Source organism: Caenorhabditis remanei, chromosome X, assembly GCF_010183535.1.
Source record: "Caenorhabditis remanei strain PX506 chromosome X, whole genome shotgun sequence".
NCBI lineage: Eukaryota > Metazoa > Nematoda > Chromadorea > Rhabditida > Rhabditidae > Caenorhabditis > Caenorhabditis remanei.
In genome coordinates, this window is record NC_071333.1 from 18621618 (window position 1) to 18638256 (window position 16639).

Here is a 16639-nt window from a genome sequence, read left to right on the forward strand (position 1 = left end):
GTCACCTAACCCAGACGCGATTTGAGCTAAAAACAAAACGCCACGCGTTGTTGAATTTTAGTAATTGCAGAACCTTCGCGCCGACGTTCAATCGGTTTTGGAGCAACGTCATCCACCCGTTTGTGTCAATGAAGGTTAACGACGCGGAAGTGGTGTTCTTGCATATCATGTTATTATGGAGTGTCACAAGTAAGTTTTTTTTAACAAAAAATGTTTTGTACCGACTTCTTTCATTATTATTTCAGATAATGAGCATGTGACGGAAAACACGCGAACAGTGATGAAACATCGACGGGACTGGGCAATGAACAGACTATTCGAGTGGTACAATGACCATAACACTGAGGATCCAGCACTAAGGCTCGGGCAAATGATTCTTCTACTTGGAGAGATTGAGGTTTGAAAATACTCCTAAAAAGCCAATAATAATACAGTAGCCTTATTAGGATGCGGTGATGTACTATTACAGAGATTGAGCAAAATGCTTAGCAAGATTAGAACCACAAAACTTCAAACAAATAAAAAAATAATGTAATCGGAGCTTTTATTACTACTCTTTGTTCGCTTTGAATTCTCTCTCAACAATGTGAAAATAGTCCCCCAAAAGCTCTCACCCCTAATATTCCACTGATTCTGATTATATATTTTTTGAATTTCAGCTCATCTGCGATATGCATTGTCAAGACTTCCAAGTGGCCAAACTATTCGAGTTCTGCGATATGAGCAAGTTCTGGTACGAAACGTTGTGCTACGCACCGTGCAATACCAACGTCTTGAAATTCGACCCCAACCTGCTGGAGAACTTGAAGAGATTCACTGCGATAAGTACGTTTTTCGATTCTTTTTTTGAAAAAGAAAAGTTAGATACAAAATTTGAGATCACTACAAGTAAATGAATTCCATGAATGAAATTTACAGGTGTCATGGAAGCAAATGGAGCTCTCAATTCCCTCATCAAGACAGAAATCAAATCAGATCCAGGGATGTATAGTTCCCCAGAGATGCAAGACTCTCCGACTCAATACATCGAAAATCATACCATAGATTTAACCAATGGATTTCTGCCTCTTCCTATCCACCCACCAGTTCCACCTCCGAAATCTCCAGACGCTGTGGATCCAGACCTATTAGTCTACAATGCTCATCTTATACCATGCGTCTTGGCACCATTACCAGATGACGTTCATATGAATATGGAAATTCCATCTGCTCATACTGCTGTTTCTGCGCCTGCTCCTGCTCCTATTTCGGTTTCTGTCACACTTCCTCCTCCACCAGCTCCAATTACTCTTCCGATCACTCTCCCTATTTCTCTTCCAGTTCCCGTTCCAATTCTTAATAAGCGAAACCTAGAAATTCGGTTGTAACTGTTTAAACTCTGATTTTCTAACTTTATAGACCTGTTCATTGTTAATAATTTAGTGCTTTTTATTAGTATTAATTAACTCACTTCCCGGTTACATCTTCCACATTTGTCAAAACTTCTGTATAGGTATGATTCTCTTCCCCACCCCAACTTTGTCAATTAATCGTCATCCAGCTCTTTGTAATTTCAATGATCTCTCTAAAACTGCATTCCATTCACCTTGTGATAATTATTAGTTAAAATGATTCGAGATAACACGCCTCAGTTCTCTCAGAGATTTCTAAAAACATTTACGGTCCAAGATTCTTGACAACCTCTAGTTCAGCTATTGTCCCAGTTTCTTCCCCCCTCAAAATACATGTGTGGTAATGATGTCGAAATGTGCAATAAATCAGTTCAAATATCTTATTTAATGTTTTTTAATTATTTTTTTCAATCAGTTTGAAAGATCATTCCTTGAAATTCTAATAAGTTTGAACTTTGAAAATATATATGCTCACAGCACCCGCTAATTCTATCTTCTTAGAATTTGCATATATTACACAGATCAATACTCGGTGCCTCTCAGTACACAAACGTAGTAACCAAGGACTACTACTACTCGCATAGACAAAAGGTTTCCCTCTCTTTTCTCATACAACCTGCCGTATCTCAATTCTATACAGTACATCGTAAGGTTTTGTATTTGATGACACAACGTACAATTCGGTATTCTCATGCCACTATCTTTTACTATCTATGCGACATGTAATGTTTTTGATTTGATAAAAATGTGGGGTGGGCTGTCTAGTGAATGGCCCAGAAAAATATTTTCGTGTTTTGTTTTTTTCAAAAGTTGGCCACGTTTGAAACTAGAATAGAGAGTTAGGTGACAGATAACAAATTAGTTTACTCTTATTGAGACAAAACTGGTTGGAATATTATTCAGTTTAATTGCAGTGGGTGGATAGGTCATGAGTTTTTGAAAAATAGCATGTTTCGAATTTTCTGTTTCGATTGTTGTTTATAATTCGCTTGCGTTTAATGTTATTCATTTCTATCGATTGGTTAGAAAAGTGAACTTTTTTATAGGAAATTTTTATAGGTAACAATGTTCCCCGAAACTAATAACTCTCCAGTATTTCTTTTTGATGTTTGAACTTTGTCATAAAAAAGTGGTCTCTAAAGAATCTCAGTGTACAATTGATCTTTCAGCGGTTTTCTGGTTGACAAGTTTTGCAAATATTATTTGACTCGATTTGATATAAATTTCATATAAATTCACACTCCCTGAATGATTCATTCGGAAGTTTTCCCCACTTCTTAATATCAATATATCAGTTCGATTCTCAAACATGTAATCCATGCCTTGCCACTCTATTAAATCAATTTTTTAAGTGTGGTGCTTCTTTTTGTAAACTTGTCCGATGTCTATACGCCCACTTTTTCCAAAATGCGAAAAGGATCAAACTGGTTTAGATTGTCTGCCAAATTTGCATGTGTGAGTGTCGGGATGGTCAAAAGTTCAATTTCACGTTGTCGGGTTGGTAAAACTAAAAAAAGAAAGTTTGTTGTTCATTTCACGGGCCGGCTTGGGTGGAAAATATTTTTTGAGATTTAGCATCGAACTTTCAGGTACTTTTGATAACAAAATTTACTGTAGAACTACTTAAGTTTGTCAATTTACTCAAATTTTGATACAAAATGCCAACCCGGGCCGAGCCGGTGAAACCAGTGATGAATCTGTTTTCAACAAATTTAAACGAAACAAAAATGCGCTCCAATTAGATTAATGAACCCAAATTGATCAAACTCGAAACCACTTTGGCCAATCGCATCAACCCTTCAAATCCAAACGCAAACACGTTGTTGTTCCTTGGCAAAGCAAAGAAAAGGAGACTTCTTCATCTTTTCCCATCTCCTTCTGTTTCCCTTTTTCCTTGCTGTTAGTCTTTTGTGCGAAATCTCTTGCCTTCCTCCTGTTTCTCGCTACTTTTCTTCCTGTCCTCCACCCGTCACATGCACTATGTTCCCCGGGCACCCCGCTTTTTTTGTCCCTTCTCACTTCAAGCGTTATTTTCACAATGTTCTCGTATCTTCCGCTCACTCCAGAATTTGAGTGCTATTTTTGAAAACAACTAAACTCTCATACTTCACATATTTTGCCGAAGGGTTTCTTTTTTCTTTTTAGTTTTCAGATGCCGTTTTCAAAAGTTTTAGTTTTGATTCTTAGAACATCACAGGGTTTCTTTCAGAAAAATCTCCCAGATTTGAATGTTTTCTTATTTCTTTTCGTCTGTCCTTCTATCTGCCTTCTCTTATCCCCCAAACTTTAATATCGAAAATTGTCTGTTTTTCAGCCTGTCAATCATTGTTCCTATCAATCGTTGTCGTCAACAGACCGAAAAAAAGCAAAAGAACGAAAGAAAATTGAACAATGGGAAACAATCAGCCCGGTGGCATGTATAAACGGGATCGCCCGTTCGATTCTGAAAAAGGCGGAAGTCATTCACGGAGCCGTACTGGAGCTCCAAGCTCACCTCCAATTGAAGATGAATGTCCGGTGCAGGTTAGTCGATTCTTTTAAGAGACAATGTCTCGCTCAAGCCTACAGGCCATGTTACACATAAACCAAAGTGATCCGTTTTGGCTGATTTTTTGATATGTTAGTACCCTAGGAATTCTAAGAATTTTATATTATACCAGATTAGGCTCCGCCCCCTTTGGCCTACCGAAACGATCGATTGAAGTTGAAAAATGAAATTTTTTCTTTCGAAAGATAGGATCAAAATCTCTTCAGAAATGGATTGCCAGCCTCATTTTGTGCATTTTACAACATAACAACTTTTTTCTAGCTTTCCTGCTTCATATAGAAAAAAGCACTTTTTTGAAAATTTTCTCATTTTTTTCATGTTTTTTGGATTTTTCGGGTGATCGAAGTACTGTGGTCCGAAGTAAATTTATGATGATAAGAGACATATTTGTGTTGGCTATCAGAATCAGAAACTATAAAGACTTGTACCAGATTCCACTGTCTAGGTGAGTTACGATCAAAAAAGTGACGAAATTTGATGCATTTCAACGTACCCCCCTCCATGGTAAAAAATGACTAGGTGACAAAAATTAAAAATATCTCTGATATGAGTTATTCAGAGCTAGAATAATGCTCACACAACTTGTCAGACAATTCTGGCCATGTTTCAGTGAGTTACAGACACCTCCTCCATTTTTTCGAATCAAAAAGTTTGAGCTCTCGTAACTTTCCAGACTTTCCAGATCATAGCTCAAAATCTTAGAAACTGTAGGAAAATAGTGGAACATATTTCAACAACACAAATAATTAGCTGAAAGTCAGTTTCTATGTTTTTGTTCAACTTTCGTTTCATTTTATATCTGCTAGCTTTATGGATCTACGAAAGTCAGCTATTCTGGCACATGAAAAACCAGAATTTTTCTTTGTAATCATCTTTCAGTCAATTATTTGTGTTGTTGAAATATGTTCCACTATTTTCCTAAAGTTTCTAAGATTTTGAGCTATGATCTGGAAAGTCACGAGAGCTCAAACTTTTTGATTCGAAAAAATGGAGGAGGTGTCTGTAACTCACTGAAACATGGCCAGAATTGTCTGACAAGTTGTGTGAGCATTATTCTAGCTCTGAATAACTCATATCAGAGATATTTTTAATTTTTGTCACCTAGTCATTTTTTACCATGGAGGGGGGGTACGTTGAAATGCATCAAATTTCGTCACTTTTTTGATCGTAACTCACCTAGACAGTGGAATCTGGTACAAGTCTTTGTAGTTTCTGATAGCCAACACAAATATGTCTCTTATTATCATAAATTTACTTCGGACCACAGTACTTCGATCACCCGAAAAATCCAAAAAACATGAAAAAAATGAGAAAATTTTCAAAAAAGTGCTTTTTTCTATATGAAGCAGGAAAGCTAGAAAAAAGTTGTTATGTTGTAAAATGCACAAAATGAGGCTGGCAATCCATTTCTGAAGAGATTTTGATCCTATCTTTCGAAAGAAAAATTTTCATTTCTCAACTTCAATCGATCGTTTCGGTATGTCAAAGGGGGCCGAGCCTAATCTGGTATAGTATAAAATTCTTAGAATTCCTAGGGTACTAACATATCAAAAAATCAGCCGAAACGGATCACTTTGGTTTATGTGTAACATGGCCTGTAGGCCTATGCTCGAGGCAGTCAGAGATTGTCTCTTAAATGTTTCACAGGCTCCAAATGTTGATATTAACTTAATTGGCTACTAAATATTGTTATTAGTATAAAAGTGTTACTGCTAAAACATGAATTCCCGCCAATTCGTAAAGTTTCCTTCTTAGAAAAACATATTTGCTCAGTGAATCATAAAATTGGAATTGTGAAGTGGAAAATCTTAGAAAAGTGAGAATCACAGCTCAATGAACAGATCCAGCAGAATAGAGGTTCACAAGATCATTAAAAAAATTTTAAGCAGGATAAGATCACATTTTTAGTGTGGTTTGATTTTCAGGGTGGAATGAGAGCTAATTTTTTAATATGAATGTACTCGACAGGGTGCTTATAATTTTATGATAATGTGGAAAAAAGATTCCATGACAAAATAATCAAAACCAGAAATTTTTAACATGAATCCAAGGAAAAGATCATTAAAATTAAAGAACCGACGAATGGGTTTTCTGACATCACTATTTGACAAAACACATTGAAAAACATGACCGAGTCTCTTCCGAAAATTCTTAGGTTAACGCTGTGAGGTCAATTTTTTTAGGATCACACCAACTGCTGGATTTCATTGACAAACGTTGGTCTTTTTAACAGACATCCTATTTCTTGTCATATGAACATAAGATAACGTCATTCTTATTCATGTGAGATGATCATTTTGAAAGTATCGTCATTTTATCAAAATATAGAACAATTTGAGAAACATTAGATACTTTTTGGGTTCACTGAACTCAATTGGTATTATCACTGAAATGCTCGAAATCAAATCTATAAATTGTAATAACATCACTTGACCAGTTTTTTTGACTTTATCATCGAGAACTCAATAACTTATCAAACTCTGCTCTATTATTTTTCTATTCTTGGCATTATTAGTTTCCTCCATTTTTTATATAGTCTTCGAATTTGATTAAAATAATTCTTTTCCAGATGAAAATTGCAAAAAGCGAGGAGAATACCAACAAGTTCCCGGTTGTGTTTAAATGGAATGCTACCAACTCGTATGTTTATAGCTGACTAAAAACCTAACACTAATATTTTATTTCCAGACAATCAAAAAATGTGTACGTCTGCGGATCCTGGGACAAATGGCACTCGAAGATCCCACTAGTCAAGTCGACCGCCGATTTCTCAACAATTGTGGAGTTGGAGCCTGGAAAGCACGAGTACAAGTTCTATGTCGACCATAAATGGGTGGTCGATGATAACCAACAAAAAACAAGCAACAGTCTGGGAGGAGAGAACAATATTGTGATGATTGATGAAGCCGACTTTGAGGTTTGTTGTATAAAATTGTTACGAATAAAAAAAATTGAAATCAAAAAACCAAGAAGGCTGAAAACATTCGGTGCATATGACTCTTTTCTCGATGATTTTTGTTTTTGATGTTAGTTTCGACACATCACTTCACATACTTTTTATTACAATAGTTGTTGCCATATTGAACACCATATTATACTCCTAACATGTGCTCTCCGTCAAATTCTAATACTCTTATAAACCAAGAGGTATTATTTTGAGTGCCTAATTAGAAAATTGCAATAAATAGATGTAACTGAAAAAATTAAAACTAGAGCTTGAAATTCCATATGGAAATTTGGAGGATGCCCCTTATGTTGGCCATAAAGTAGATGGTTTTTGGCCAACCCAAGGAACATTCTCCAAATTTTTATATCTAAAACTTACGAAGCACAAAACTAGGAATCCGCACTTTCAAATTGACTTCCAATTCCTGTTCTAATTAGTTTATAGAAGTTAGGTCAAAGCTTCGACTAATAATTTTAGGTTTATGATGGTATAAAATACTTCTGAGATTATTTGAGGCTTCTGTAATTCTTCCTATTTTATCCTTTTTTGAGATTTTTTCTTTTACCTAGAACCTTTGGCCACCAAGTGACACCAGTATACATAGAACTCATTCATATTCTTGTCAGAAACTGTGCCACATGTTATCGGCGTGTGCTTCTTGAATTACTCTTTCTGCTTGTGACGTTTCAAATTTTAAAACACAATCGTCGGTCGCAAATTTGACGTCATGAACAGAAATAGTGAACAGAAACTAGAGAATAATAATATAGCAAACGAATAATTGAAAATAGCAACATATATTTATATAAGAATTTTTATAATTTAGTAAGGGAAATAGAGAAAAGGGACTGTAGATTCTAAAAACAAAATGTTTTATTTTTTCAATTCAGGTGTTCGACGCATTGGATAAAGATCTCGCTTCATCAAATGCTGGAGAACAGCTCCGCAACAGCCACCCATCCAAAGAGTCCCATGACACTCCAAACGATCGGGAACTCGAAAAGCTCCACCAATTCGGACAAGAAACTCCAACCCGTGCGGATTTCAGCAAGGCTGCAGCTCCACCAGTCCTCCCACCACACCTACTCCAAGTTATTCTCAACAAGGACACCCCTGTCCAATGTGATCCAAATGTGCTCCCAGAACCAGATCACGTAATGCTCAACCACTTGTACGCGTTGTCTATCAAGGATGGTGTTATGGTTCTCTCAGCAACCCACCGCTACCGAAAGAAGTTTGTGACCACTTTACTCTACAAACCAATCTAAATACTGGACACCTTTAAATTCTTGAAACCTTTTTTTGTGACATCGTGATATATTTTGCTTCTGTGTATAATCTTGTACCGTAGCTTGACCGTTGACTCTCCGCCGTCTCTCTTTCTTTGGTAAAAATGTTCTTAAACTCTTTTTCCACTTCATAGTATTCCGTCATTCCATATATTTCTTCCTGCTGACATTTTTCGTGAATAAAATGTGAAACTGTAAAAATGAAACAAATGAAGGGAAAATAAGTGAGCAAGAAAGCCAGAAAGTTCATTTTTATGCTAATCAGATAGCAATAAAATTAAACAACAAAAGAAATATGTTTGTTTTTTCTAACATAAGAACTATCAAAAATGTTCAATGTTTATTTGAAACACGAACGAAAAAAAGAAAAATCAAATACGCCTGTCTGTGCGAACCTGTACCAGTGTACGTTTCAATTTCTATTGTCCTGATGCACTATAAAAGAGAATCTAAGATCACATCATTGCAAAGTTTAGAATCTTTCACTCGTCGTTTCCTGCAAAATGACACAACCACCGCCAAATTCTCCAGTACCAGTGAAAAAGTCTTCTCTCCATCAATCTATCTACCAGTTCGAGGAGCAATATTCAAGACTTGTGGATTTTATAACTAATTCCTCCCTTGCGGATCACACCTGCATACTTATCGATGATGAGTATAACATGGAAGAGGAGATGCGCGACTACGACTGCGATGACCTTTTGGATTCGACTTGCTTTGTTAACTTATGATTTTTATATGATTTTTAATGTATTTTCAAAATTGAATATATCTTTGAACACTTTTGCTCACATCAGTTTGATTCTCTGGAAAAAAAACAGGATTATCGATCAATCTCATTCACTGCTCCCATGAATATAAATTAGAGGAATCCAAAGTGCAGACAGTTAACGACCCCGTTTCTTTCATCGCATCTGGAGCACATATGTCCTTCATTTTATTTTGTTGTTCTTAATGGGTGGCAATAACGATGCAACCGGTTGATGGGGTTCTTTAGTCGTTCACTAGAAAATTTATGTTTTTTTTTTCGAAAAATAAGAATCTCAAAAATCTGTTGACTAGTGTAGTTCTTAATCGACGGTTAAATATTGATACGAATGGTTTTCCGAGCGACCAAACAACATATTGGTTTCGAGTAATAAAATGTAGATAGAAGAATGGAATGTGTCCATTTAAGACATTTTTCTTATCATTGCCACATGGCATGTCCAGCACGAGAATGTCAACATTCGACAGTTTTCATTCTGCTCACATCGGCTGAATGGAGCTTCTGTCGGCGGTTTTCTTGTTATTTCTGGTGTTTTCTGGTGCAGCGGCAGATGATCCGACAGTTGATGTAACTGTAACGACTCCAAGTGGTGCAGCCACTATTCGAGGTAATTTGAACTCTATGGGGAAACAATTATATTGAAGTGTTTTAAGAAGTTTACGCGTTGAAAAATTAGATATTTCTGTCATGAATTAAATAATCTTTAAACTGGAAATTTTTCAAACTAACTAGGAAAGGTAAATGGAGTCAGTTTGGAGTTGTGGGACGTGACCAATATTATTGGAAAGCTGAGGAAACGCCGATTTCAAATGTATATTTACTTTTTGCCTACGAGACAAGGTGTTGTCAGAAAAGTAACCATTTGTCGTTTTTTAAAACTTTCACCTTGTTTTTCTCGAATGCCATACACCGAGGGCAAAAACTGAATATATTAGGAATCAGCCTGTTCTAAGCTTTCCAATGATATAGGTAACGTCTCATAACTCCATACAGACTCCATGACCTTCCCTAGTTGTATGGTCAAAACCAAAACGGAAGATGGGAATTGTTCAGTCTTGGCCAACCAACAGTACGCCTTATTATGTAGTAAAATCTTATTTCAGGATACAAACACCCTTATGGAACATCTTTCCGTGGAGTCCGATATGCTCAAGCTCCACTCGGTTCTCTCCGCTTCGCCGAAGCTCAACGTTTCGACCCAGCAGGTCTTGTGACCGCACTAGCCTACGGTAAACCTTGCGTTCAAGGAGACGGAAAATATTCATCAGAAGACTGCCTCTTCATCAACGTCTTCACCCCAAATGTACGTTAATCACATCAGAAAAAGAACAGTAAGAAATGACATTGAATTCATTCACAGAATGTCACGGCATCATCAAAACTTCCGGTCTACGTGTACATTCATGGCGGTGGTTTTATTGAGGGCAGTGGAGATATGGGAGCGGGAATTTACCCAAATTTGGTTTACAAGGGACCGATTGTGATGGTGTCGATGAATTATAGATTGGGACCGTTTGGTTTCTTCTCCACTCGTGATGCAATGGCTCCAGGAAATTGGGCGATTTCTGACTGGATTGAAGGTCTGAACTGGGTGCAGAGATATATCTCGTTTTTCGGAGGAGATCCAACCAGAGTTACGATCGGAGGACAAAGTTCCGGAGCTGAAGCGGTTTCAACTTTGACTTTGACACCACTTGCTAAATGTAACACATACCCAGGTCCCTTTTTTACTTCCCACATTTCCCTAATTTCTAGCATTATTCAAACAATCCATTCACGAATCCGGCAGTGCGTTCGGCGCAGCCGTCATGTCGTATTCCGAAAAAACGCGTTCCACCAGCAGGCAGCTGTCGGTGAAATTGGGCTGCGCAACTGCCGATCAATGGAATAATGGGCAGAATTTTGGAGTGAGTGAGAGAGGAATGACCTTTCGTAATGGTTTCTTCCCGTCCTTCAGCCAATTCTCAATTGCCTTCGCGGCCTGACATACGACAAGATTGTCACGGCAGATAACTCGCTGCCAGGACACCGAATGAAATGGTCGATTGTTCAAGACAAAAAGTACCTGACGCAACGTCTGGAGTACCTCGCACTTCAGCGTGACCCGACCAAAAATGTTCTAATTGGAGATGTACATGACGAGTGGCTAGGGTGGGGTAGGTAGAGAACAGTTGTGAGACGTATTCAAGTTTGCAGTTCAGAAATGAATAACGTCCTGCATAACCTGAACAGCACTCACAACACCGGACAACAAATTAAATATGATTTGAAGGACTGTTATGAAATGACATATTGGGATAACCCAACATCAGTCTCCGTAGCCGCAAATAACAAATACGTGAATAACCAAGGATGGTCAGAGGACGACCATAGAGATTGGGAAGCCAGAAGAATCCAGTTGTGGAGTGAAATGGTGTTCATTGGTCCAACACTAAGAGACGCTGCGTATTTCCAATACATGAAGAATAATGTGTACCTGTACTCCTTGGATTGGCTGAGTCCACCAGGTAAAATAATTTCAGATAGAATCCCTGAGTAGCTGATTGTTATGTTCCAATGTTCTAGCACTTCCGCAAGTCACCGATCCCTTATTCCGTGGATGTGAGCACACTTGGGAGCTTCAATACATCTTCTCCACAACATGCAATGGTTTTACGTGCACCCAACAGGATGAGATTTTGAGAGATTATTTTACAACGACTTGGGTAAACTTTATCAAAGGAGGGTAGGTGGTCAATTTCACTGATCATTTGGTGTTCACTGCAAAATTTTAGAAACCCTACCCCAGCTGGAAGTCCACTCCCATTCAAATGGCTTGCTATGGATAAAACCAACCGATTCCTCTCGTTCTCACCAAATCCAAAAATGCAACCAAGTTACCATCCGGACTCAATGTTCTGGGTGTGCACTGCTCCAACTATTGATGGTTACAAAGGCCCATTCTGTTAGGTGGTACTGTACCTGTGTAATAATATAAATAAATAATGAACATTTTCAAAATGCATATTTTTTATTTGTGAAACGACTCATAGCTGCATAGGAACAGGACAAAATTATGAAAAATGAAATGCTACAGAAAATCTCAAAATCTAATTCAAAAAGTTATCAAGAATTGAATGGTAGGGAAACATATAACATCAATCGGAATTTTTAAAGACTTGGTTTGAAATTTGAAGTAATGCAAGTTTCGAATGAAGAATGAAAATGTTTAGAACCGTTTGTGTGAATGAAATCAAATCACAAATTGTGTGTTCTTTTTTGTTTGTTTTTTGTATGATTAAATTGAATGAGTTTAGAAAGAAATAGGTACAGTACTTTCGTCATGTGGATTAACATGATTATAGAGTAGAGAGCTGTGGTTACATATAAAACAGAGATAACATATATAGAAAATGTTTTTTGTGTGTATTCACTAATTTTCAAAATTTTTAGAAGGAATGGAAATATATTGCTGCAAAATCTTAAACCTCAAGTCCCACTGGGTTGTTTTATTCATATGAAATAGTCGGATGAAATTTGAAATTTACAAACTAGTCAGAACGAAATGGGAAAACTTATTAGTTTTTGATGTTTTTACTTATTGATTTGAGATTTGTGAGCATTTTTAGATAAGTGAATTCAATTAAGAGACTGGTATAGCAACCGGTTTCTTGTCCTCGACGAACAACTCAAAGTATACCATTCCGAGGCGAGTGGAGATGTCGTGCTCAATGTTGAGGGCGTAGGCGCGGCACTCGACAATGACCAATTTGTTGCGTGGGATTGTTTCGAATTTGATCATAGCCTGCAAAACAAAACATGTCATTAGTGCTAAAAATGCATTAAGTAACTTACAATTGGTTGTTGGTAAGATGGGATAAAGACGTATGGGTAGTAGCGGCCGTCGATTCCAGATTCTGGCACGTACTTGACCTTTCCAAGATGTTCCTTGTCGAATGAAGTCTAAAATTTGAAAAAAATTAAAACTTATGAAACATAGTAAAGAAAAACTTACAGCTCCTTCACAGTTGATGGTGATGGATCCTGGCTTGTATCTACCCTTGATCTCTTCTGGCACACTATTTCCATCAAAGTCTACTGGACGCCATCCGATGAGTCTGTTTAAGGAGACAGCGACACACGGCTTTCCACTCTTGAATCCATATTGGTCCTTAGCTCCACATTGAGCCTTGTCGAATGGAGTGAGGTCGAAACGGCATGGATAGGTGTCTGGGTCGGTCTCAAGGGCTCCATTATTGTCTCCAGCTCCGCAGTCTCTGGTCTCATTTGTGTTTTGGTACTTGGAAAGGTATAAGTCGAGTTGCTTTACATATGGTTCCCAGGTCTTGGAGTCTTGCAAGTTAAACTTGATGAGCGTTGAATCCGGATTCTCCTTTAGCCATGGTTGGTATCCAACTCCTGAAAAAAGCTTTTTTATTCCCTCACTCTATTTGAACCGATCGTTCTGTTAATTACTCGAGGTGTTGCAACAATTCAAACACTATCGATAAGCTGTTAGACGCGTCAATGACAATTTCCACACCTACGTCAATTCGCAAGTTTTTATGAATTCCGGAAGATCAAATTGGTTTGTTGTTTGCTCGATAAAAACTTTAGAATCGCTTATCGGGTTGACTCCAAATTCTTAGAACTCCTTTGTTTTCAGACTCGAGAGTTGGATCAATGAACTTTCTTGCAACAACTTTTCTGAGTGCGAACCACTCGAGCTAACACAAACATATCAGTGGCGCAACAAGAAGTCGAGAGGGTTAAGAAACAAAAAAGAGGAACAGATTGGTGTAGTGACTAACCTGGATTCACTCCGATGATTGTTCCTTTACCGTAGAAACGAGGCACTTTCGGGTCTAAGGTTCTGAGGAAAATAGCGAGGCATCCAACGAAGAAGGCGGATAGGAAAATGTAGAAGATGATGTAGAAGACTGTGATCTGGCCTGAAATTTTTATTTATCAATTTTTATCCTATCCGTCTGAGGATACATACACCAAGAGGTTGCTGTCCGGCCGAGCACGGTTCCTTTCTGCCGATTGTACAAGAATTGTCCAAACGTCTCCGGTTCTGCTTTAGCCTCTCCGTTCATCAGCTGAAACCAAAACTACCAGAATAAAAAACACGTAAGTAAATTACGGTTCTGTGGTGCCCAATGACATTATTTGGATTCCAATTCCGATTCAACTCAACTCACTTCACTCTATTCAGTCTTTACTAGATCAGCTACGTCACACATGCGCACTTTTATGCCTCTTCTTCTTTTTTTTCTATCTGCTTCTTCTACAACTGCTCCTGCTCATTCTTATTCCGTTTTTTTCCGAAAGGGAAGAAGATAGAAAGAAGAAAGAGGGTAGGAGAGAAGTTTTGAGTAGTTCGAAAGAGATTTTGAGAAAGAATGAAAAGAAGAAGAGAGCTAACGGAAAAAAACTTTTTTTTAAAGTTGTGTTGCGTTTGCGAAATAAAAGTAATAATTTTTTAAAGTTGTAAGGAAAAAACTTGAATCGAATCATTTTCTGATATATCTAAAAAACTGAAATGTTCTCATTCCGAAAGTTAGGATGTTAAGAAGATCTCACGCGATATCTCATGTCAAAAAATACGGAATTTTAGATTTTAAATAAAAAATTGCCCACCGTTTTATTCTCTTCTCCATTTATGGCGTGGTTCGTCATTTTTAGGTCCGTGTGCTGTTTTTCCTTCAGATGGAATAACGGGTACCCAAACTTTCTGAAAAATAGAAAATATAGTATACTGATGGTGTTGAAGGAACAAAATCTCAAACAAAATGGAAAGTCGGATGGAGAAGAAGTAGAAAAAAAGCATTTAGAGCTGAAAGCATACCAAAACAAAACAACAAGGATGCACATATGCATGGCTGTTTGGTGATGATGTCACCCCCCACCGTCCGCCACAAAAAATATGGAAGGAAGAGTCGTCGTCGTCTTCTTCTATCTCTAAAGGGACAACACCCGCTTGAAAAAAAAGGGGGGAAAATAGAAAATAGAAAGAAGAAGAAAGCAAGATGGAATGGCAATGTCAGTGTGGGAAAAACGAATGGCAAAGAAGGCAACGGACGGGAGATTGGATCAACTTGTTTCTTTTTTGACAAAAACAAACAAAGTTGTGCATTGTCTAGGAGCAAATGAAATGGGGAAGAGTGAAACAGGTAGTAGACTAAAGTGTTCACTTTCGAAAAAGATTGAGTGAAGAGAGCGAGAGAGGAAGTACCCCCCAATCATTGTGTGGGAGTTGAGAGGGTGTTCCAGAGGCATAGATCATTGAAAGAAGCAGTTGTTTTCAAAAAAAAAATTAATTTTTCGGATTGATATGAGTGTGGTTACATAGGTACTACCATACAAAAAATACTAGAAAAATATAAAACTTTTTTCCAATTTCTCCTCCAAAAACGCTTTTTTTCAAACTTGCCTTCGCCACATCTGCTACATAAAGCATGGTATTGAATTTCATGTCTGTGAAGTCTTTTTTTCTTTTTTCAACAAAAGCTTTTCCTTGAATAGCCTATATGTTTTGAAAAGGTAAGAAGAAGAAAATAAACTTTGGTTTTTTTTTCAAAATCTTTGTCAAAATCCATCTGATTTCAAAAATAGATTCCGATGAATTAAGGGAGAGTGAACATTAAAAATTATATACTTTGAAATTAAGTAGATAATCTTCAAAAAACCCAAAAATATTAGAAAAAGACAAAAACTCGAAATTCACAACGAAAAGTCGAAAAGTTGCAAAACGCGTAGCGAAATGACATGTAAAGTACAAACACTGTCTACTGCCCAATCCTAGCGAGACATTCCACGGGAAGGATTGCGAGTAAGAGAAGCTGAGACTTTGAAAAAACAGAAGGAGACCAAGGCCGTCATTTCGAAATGTTGCTGGTTGGACTAGCCTTACCTGAGTAACCGAAAGAAAACAACAATACCGAATGTTTTTTTTTCCGTCTCGCCAAAGTACTTTACTTGTCACAATAAAAACAATAAATTCGAAGTGACAAGTATATGCCTATTGTTTCTTCCGATACCGATAGAAAGTACCGATGGAAAGTTGTCACATCGAATCATTGTTCTGCTTTCTTCATTTTTCATAAAGAGGACTGTTATAGAGAACAACGAGATTGAATATTTTCCAGAAAAATGTGAATGTTTGCAATTCTAACATTCATTCATTTTATCTCAGCATGATGACAAACTGATAAAGGTTTTGAATGGCGTCAATTGTCGTAATAACCTATAACGACAGACAATCACGAAAAGTCTGATTGTTGCAAAATCTCAATTAGCACTTTTCCCGACAATATTGTGGTTTGGTTGTGTACATTTATAAAAATTGATAAGGAAGGGGGTTGGAACTAGCTCAAAAATGTTGAGAATTTTAGTAGATCAAAATTCATTAATGTTTAGTAAATCACCACTCTATAACATCAAAGAACAATCATAAATGTCAAGGAACATCTTGAAAAGTGAAAGGAAGAACTAAACAGTAGTAATGGGTGATTGAGAAGACGAGGTGGGAGGAACAGCTGTCGAAGACGAAGGAACCACCTGTTTTTTGCTTCGTTTTTTTTGCTCTTGCCACCTCTTAGTTCTCTCTTCTAAGCTATGCCATTGTGAACATTATAATGTGAAAAAAAACGCTTTCAAAGACTTGGAGTAAACTAAGACTATGCTTAGAATGACTATGGAGCTACTACCCGT

General features: G+C 37.3%; 4 protein-coding genes across 4 annotated transcripts; 3 read left to right on the top strand and 1 right to left on the bottom strand.

The window, feature by feature from the left end:
* Positions 1–3782: 3782 nt before the first annotated feature.
* GCK72_025764 (uncharacterized protein) lies at positions 3783–8154 on the top strand (the record flags this gene model as incomplete). The annotated part of the gene is made up of 4 exons (XM_003105618.2): positions 3783–3914; positions 6509–6579; positions 6628–6856; positions 7777–8154. 4 exons carry the CDS (start codon positions 3783–3785, stop codon positions 8152–8154), a joined length of 810 nt encoding a protein of 269 aa, XP_003105666.1.
* Positions 8155–8678: 524 nt separating this feature from the next.
* On the top strand, positions 8679–8906 carry GCK72_025765 (uncharacterized protein; the record flags this gene model as incomplete). The annotated part of the gene is made up of 1 exon (XM_053736473.1): positions 8679–8906. The coding sequence occupies one exon, from the start codon at positions 8679–8681 to the stop codon at positions 8904–8906; it is 228 nt and encodes a 75-aa protein (XP_053580039.1).
* Positions 8907–9436: 530 nt separating this feature from the next.
* Positions 9437–11893, top strand: GCK72_025766 (uncharacterized protein; the record flags this gene model as incomplete). The annotated part of the gene is made up of 8 exons (XM_053736474.1): positions 9437–9551; positions 10048–10247; positions 10305–10647; positions 10700–10851; positions 10902–11100; positions 11146–11451; positions 11510–11669; positions 11719–11893. 8 exons carry the CDS (start codon positions 9437–9439, stop codon positions 11891–11893), a joined length of 1650 nt encoding a protein of 549 aa, XP_053580040.1.
* A 673-nt stretch (positions 11894–12566) lies between these two features.
* On the bottom strand, positions 12567–14605 carry GCK72_025767 (uncharacterized protein; the record flags this gene model as incomplete). Its single annotated transcript, XM_003105458.2, has 6 exons — positions 12567–12728; positions 12779–12886; positions 12939–13342; positions 13735–13875; positions 13926–14025; positions 14567–14605. The coding sequence occupies 6 exons, from the start codon at positions 14603–14605 to the stop codon at positions 12567–12569; spliced, it is 954 nt and encodes a 317-aa protein (XP_003105506.2).
* Between the last annotated feature and the right edge of the window lie 2034 nt (positions 14606–16639).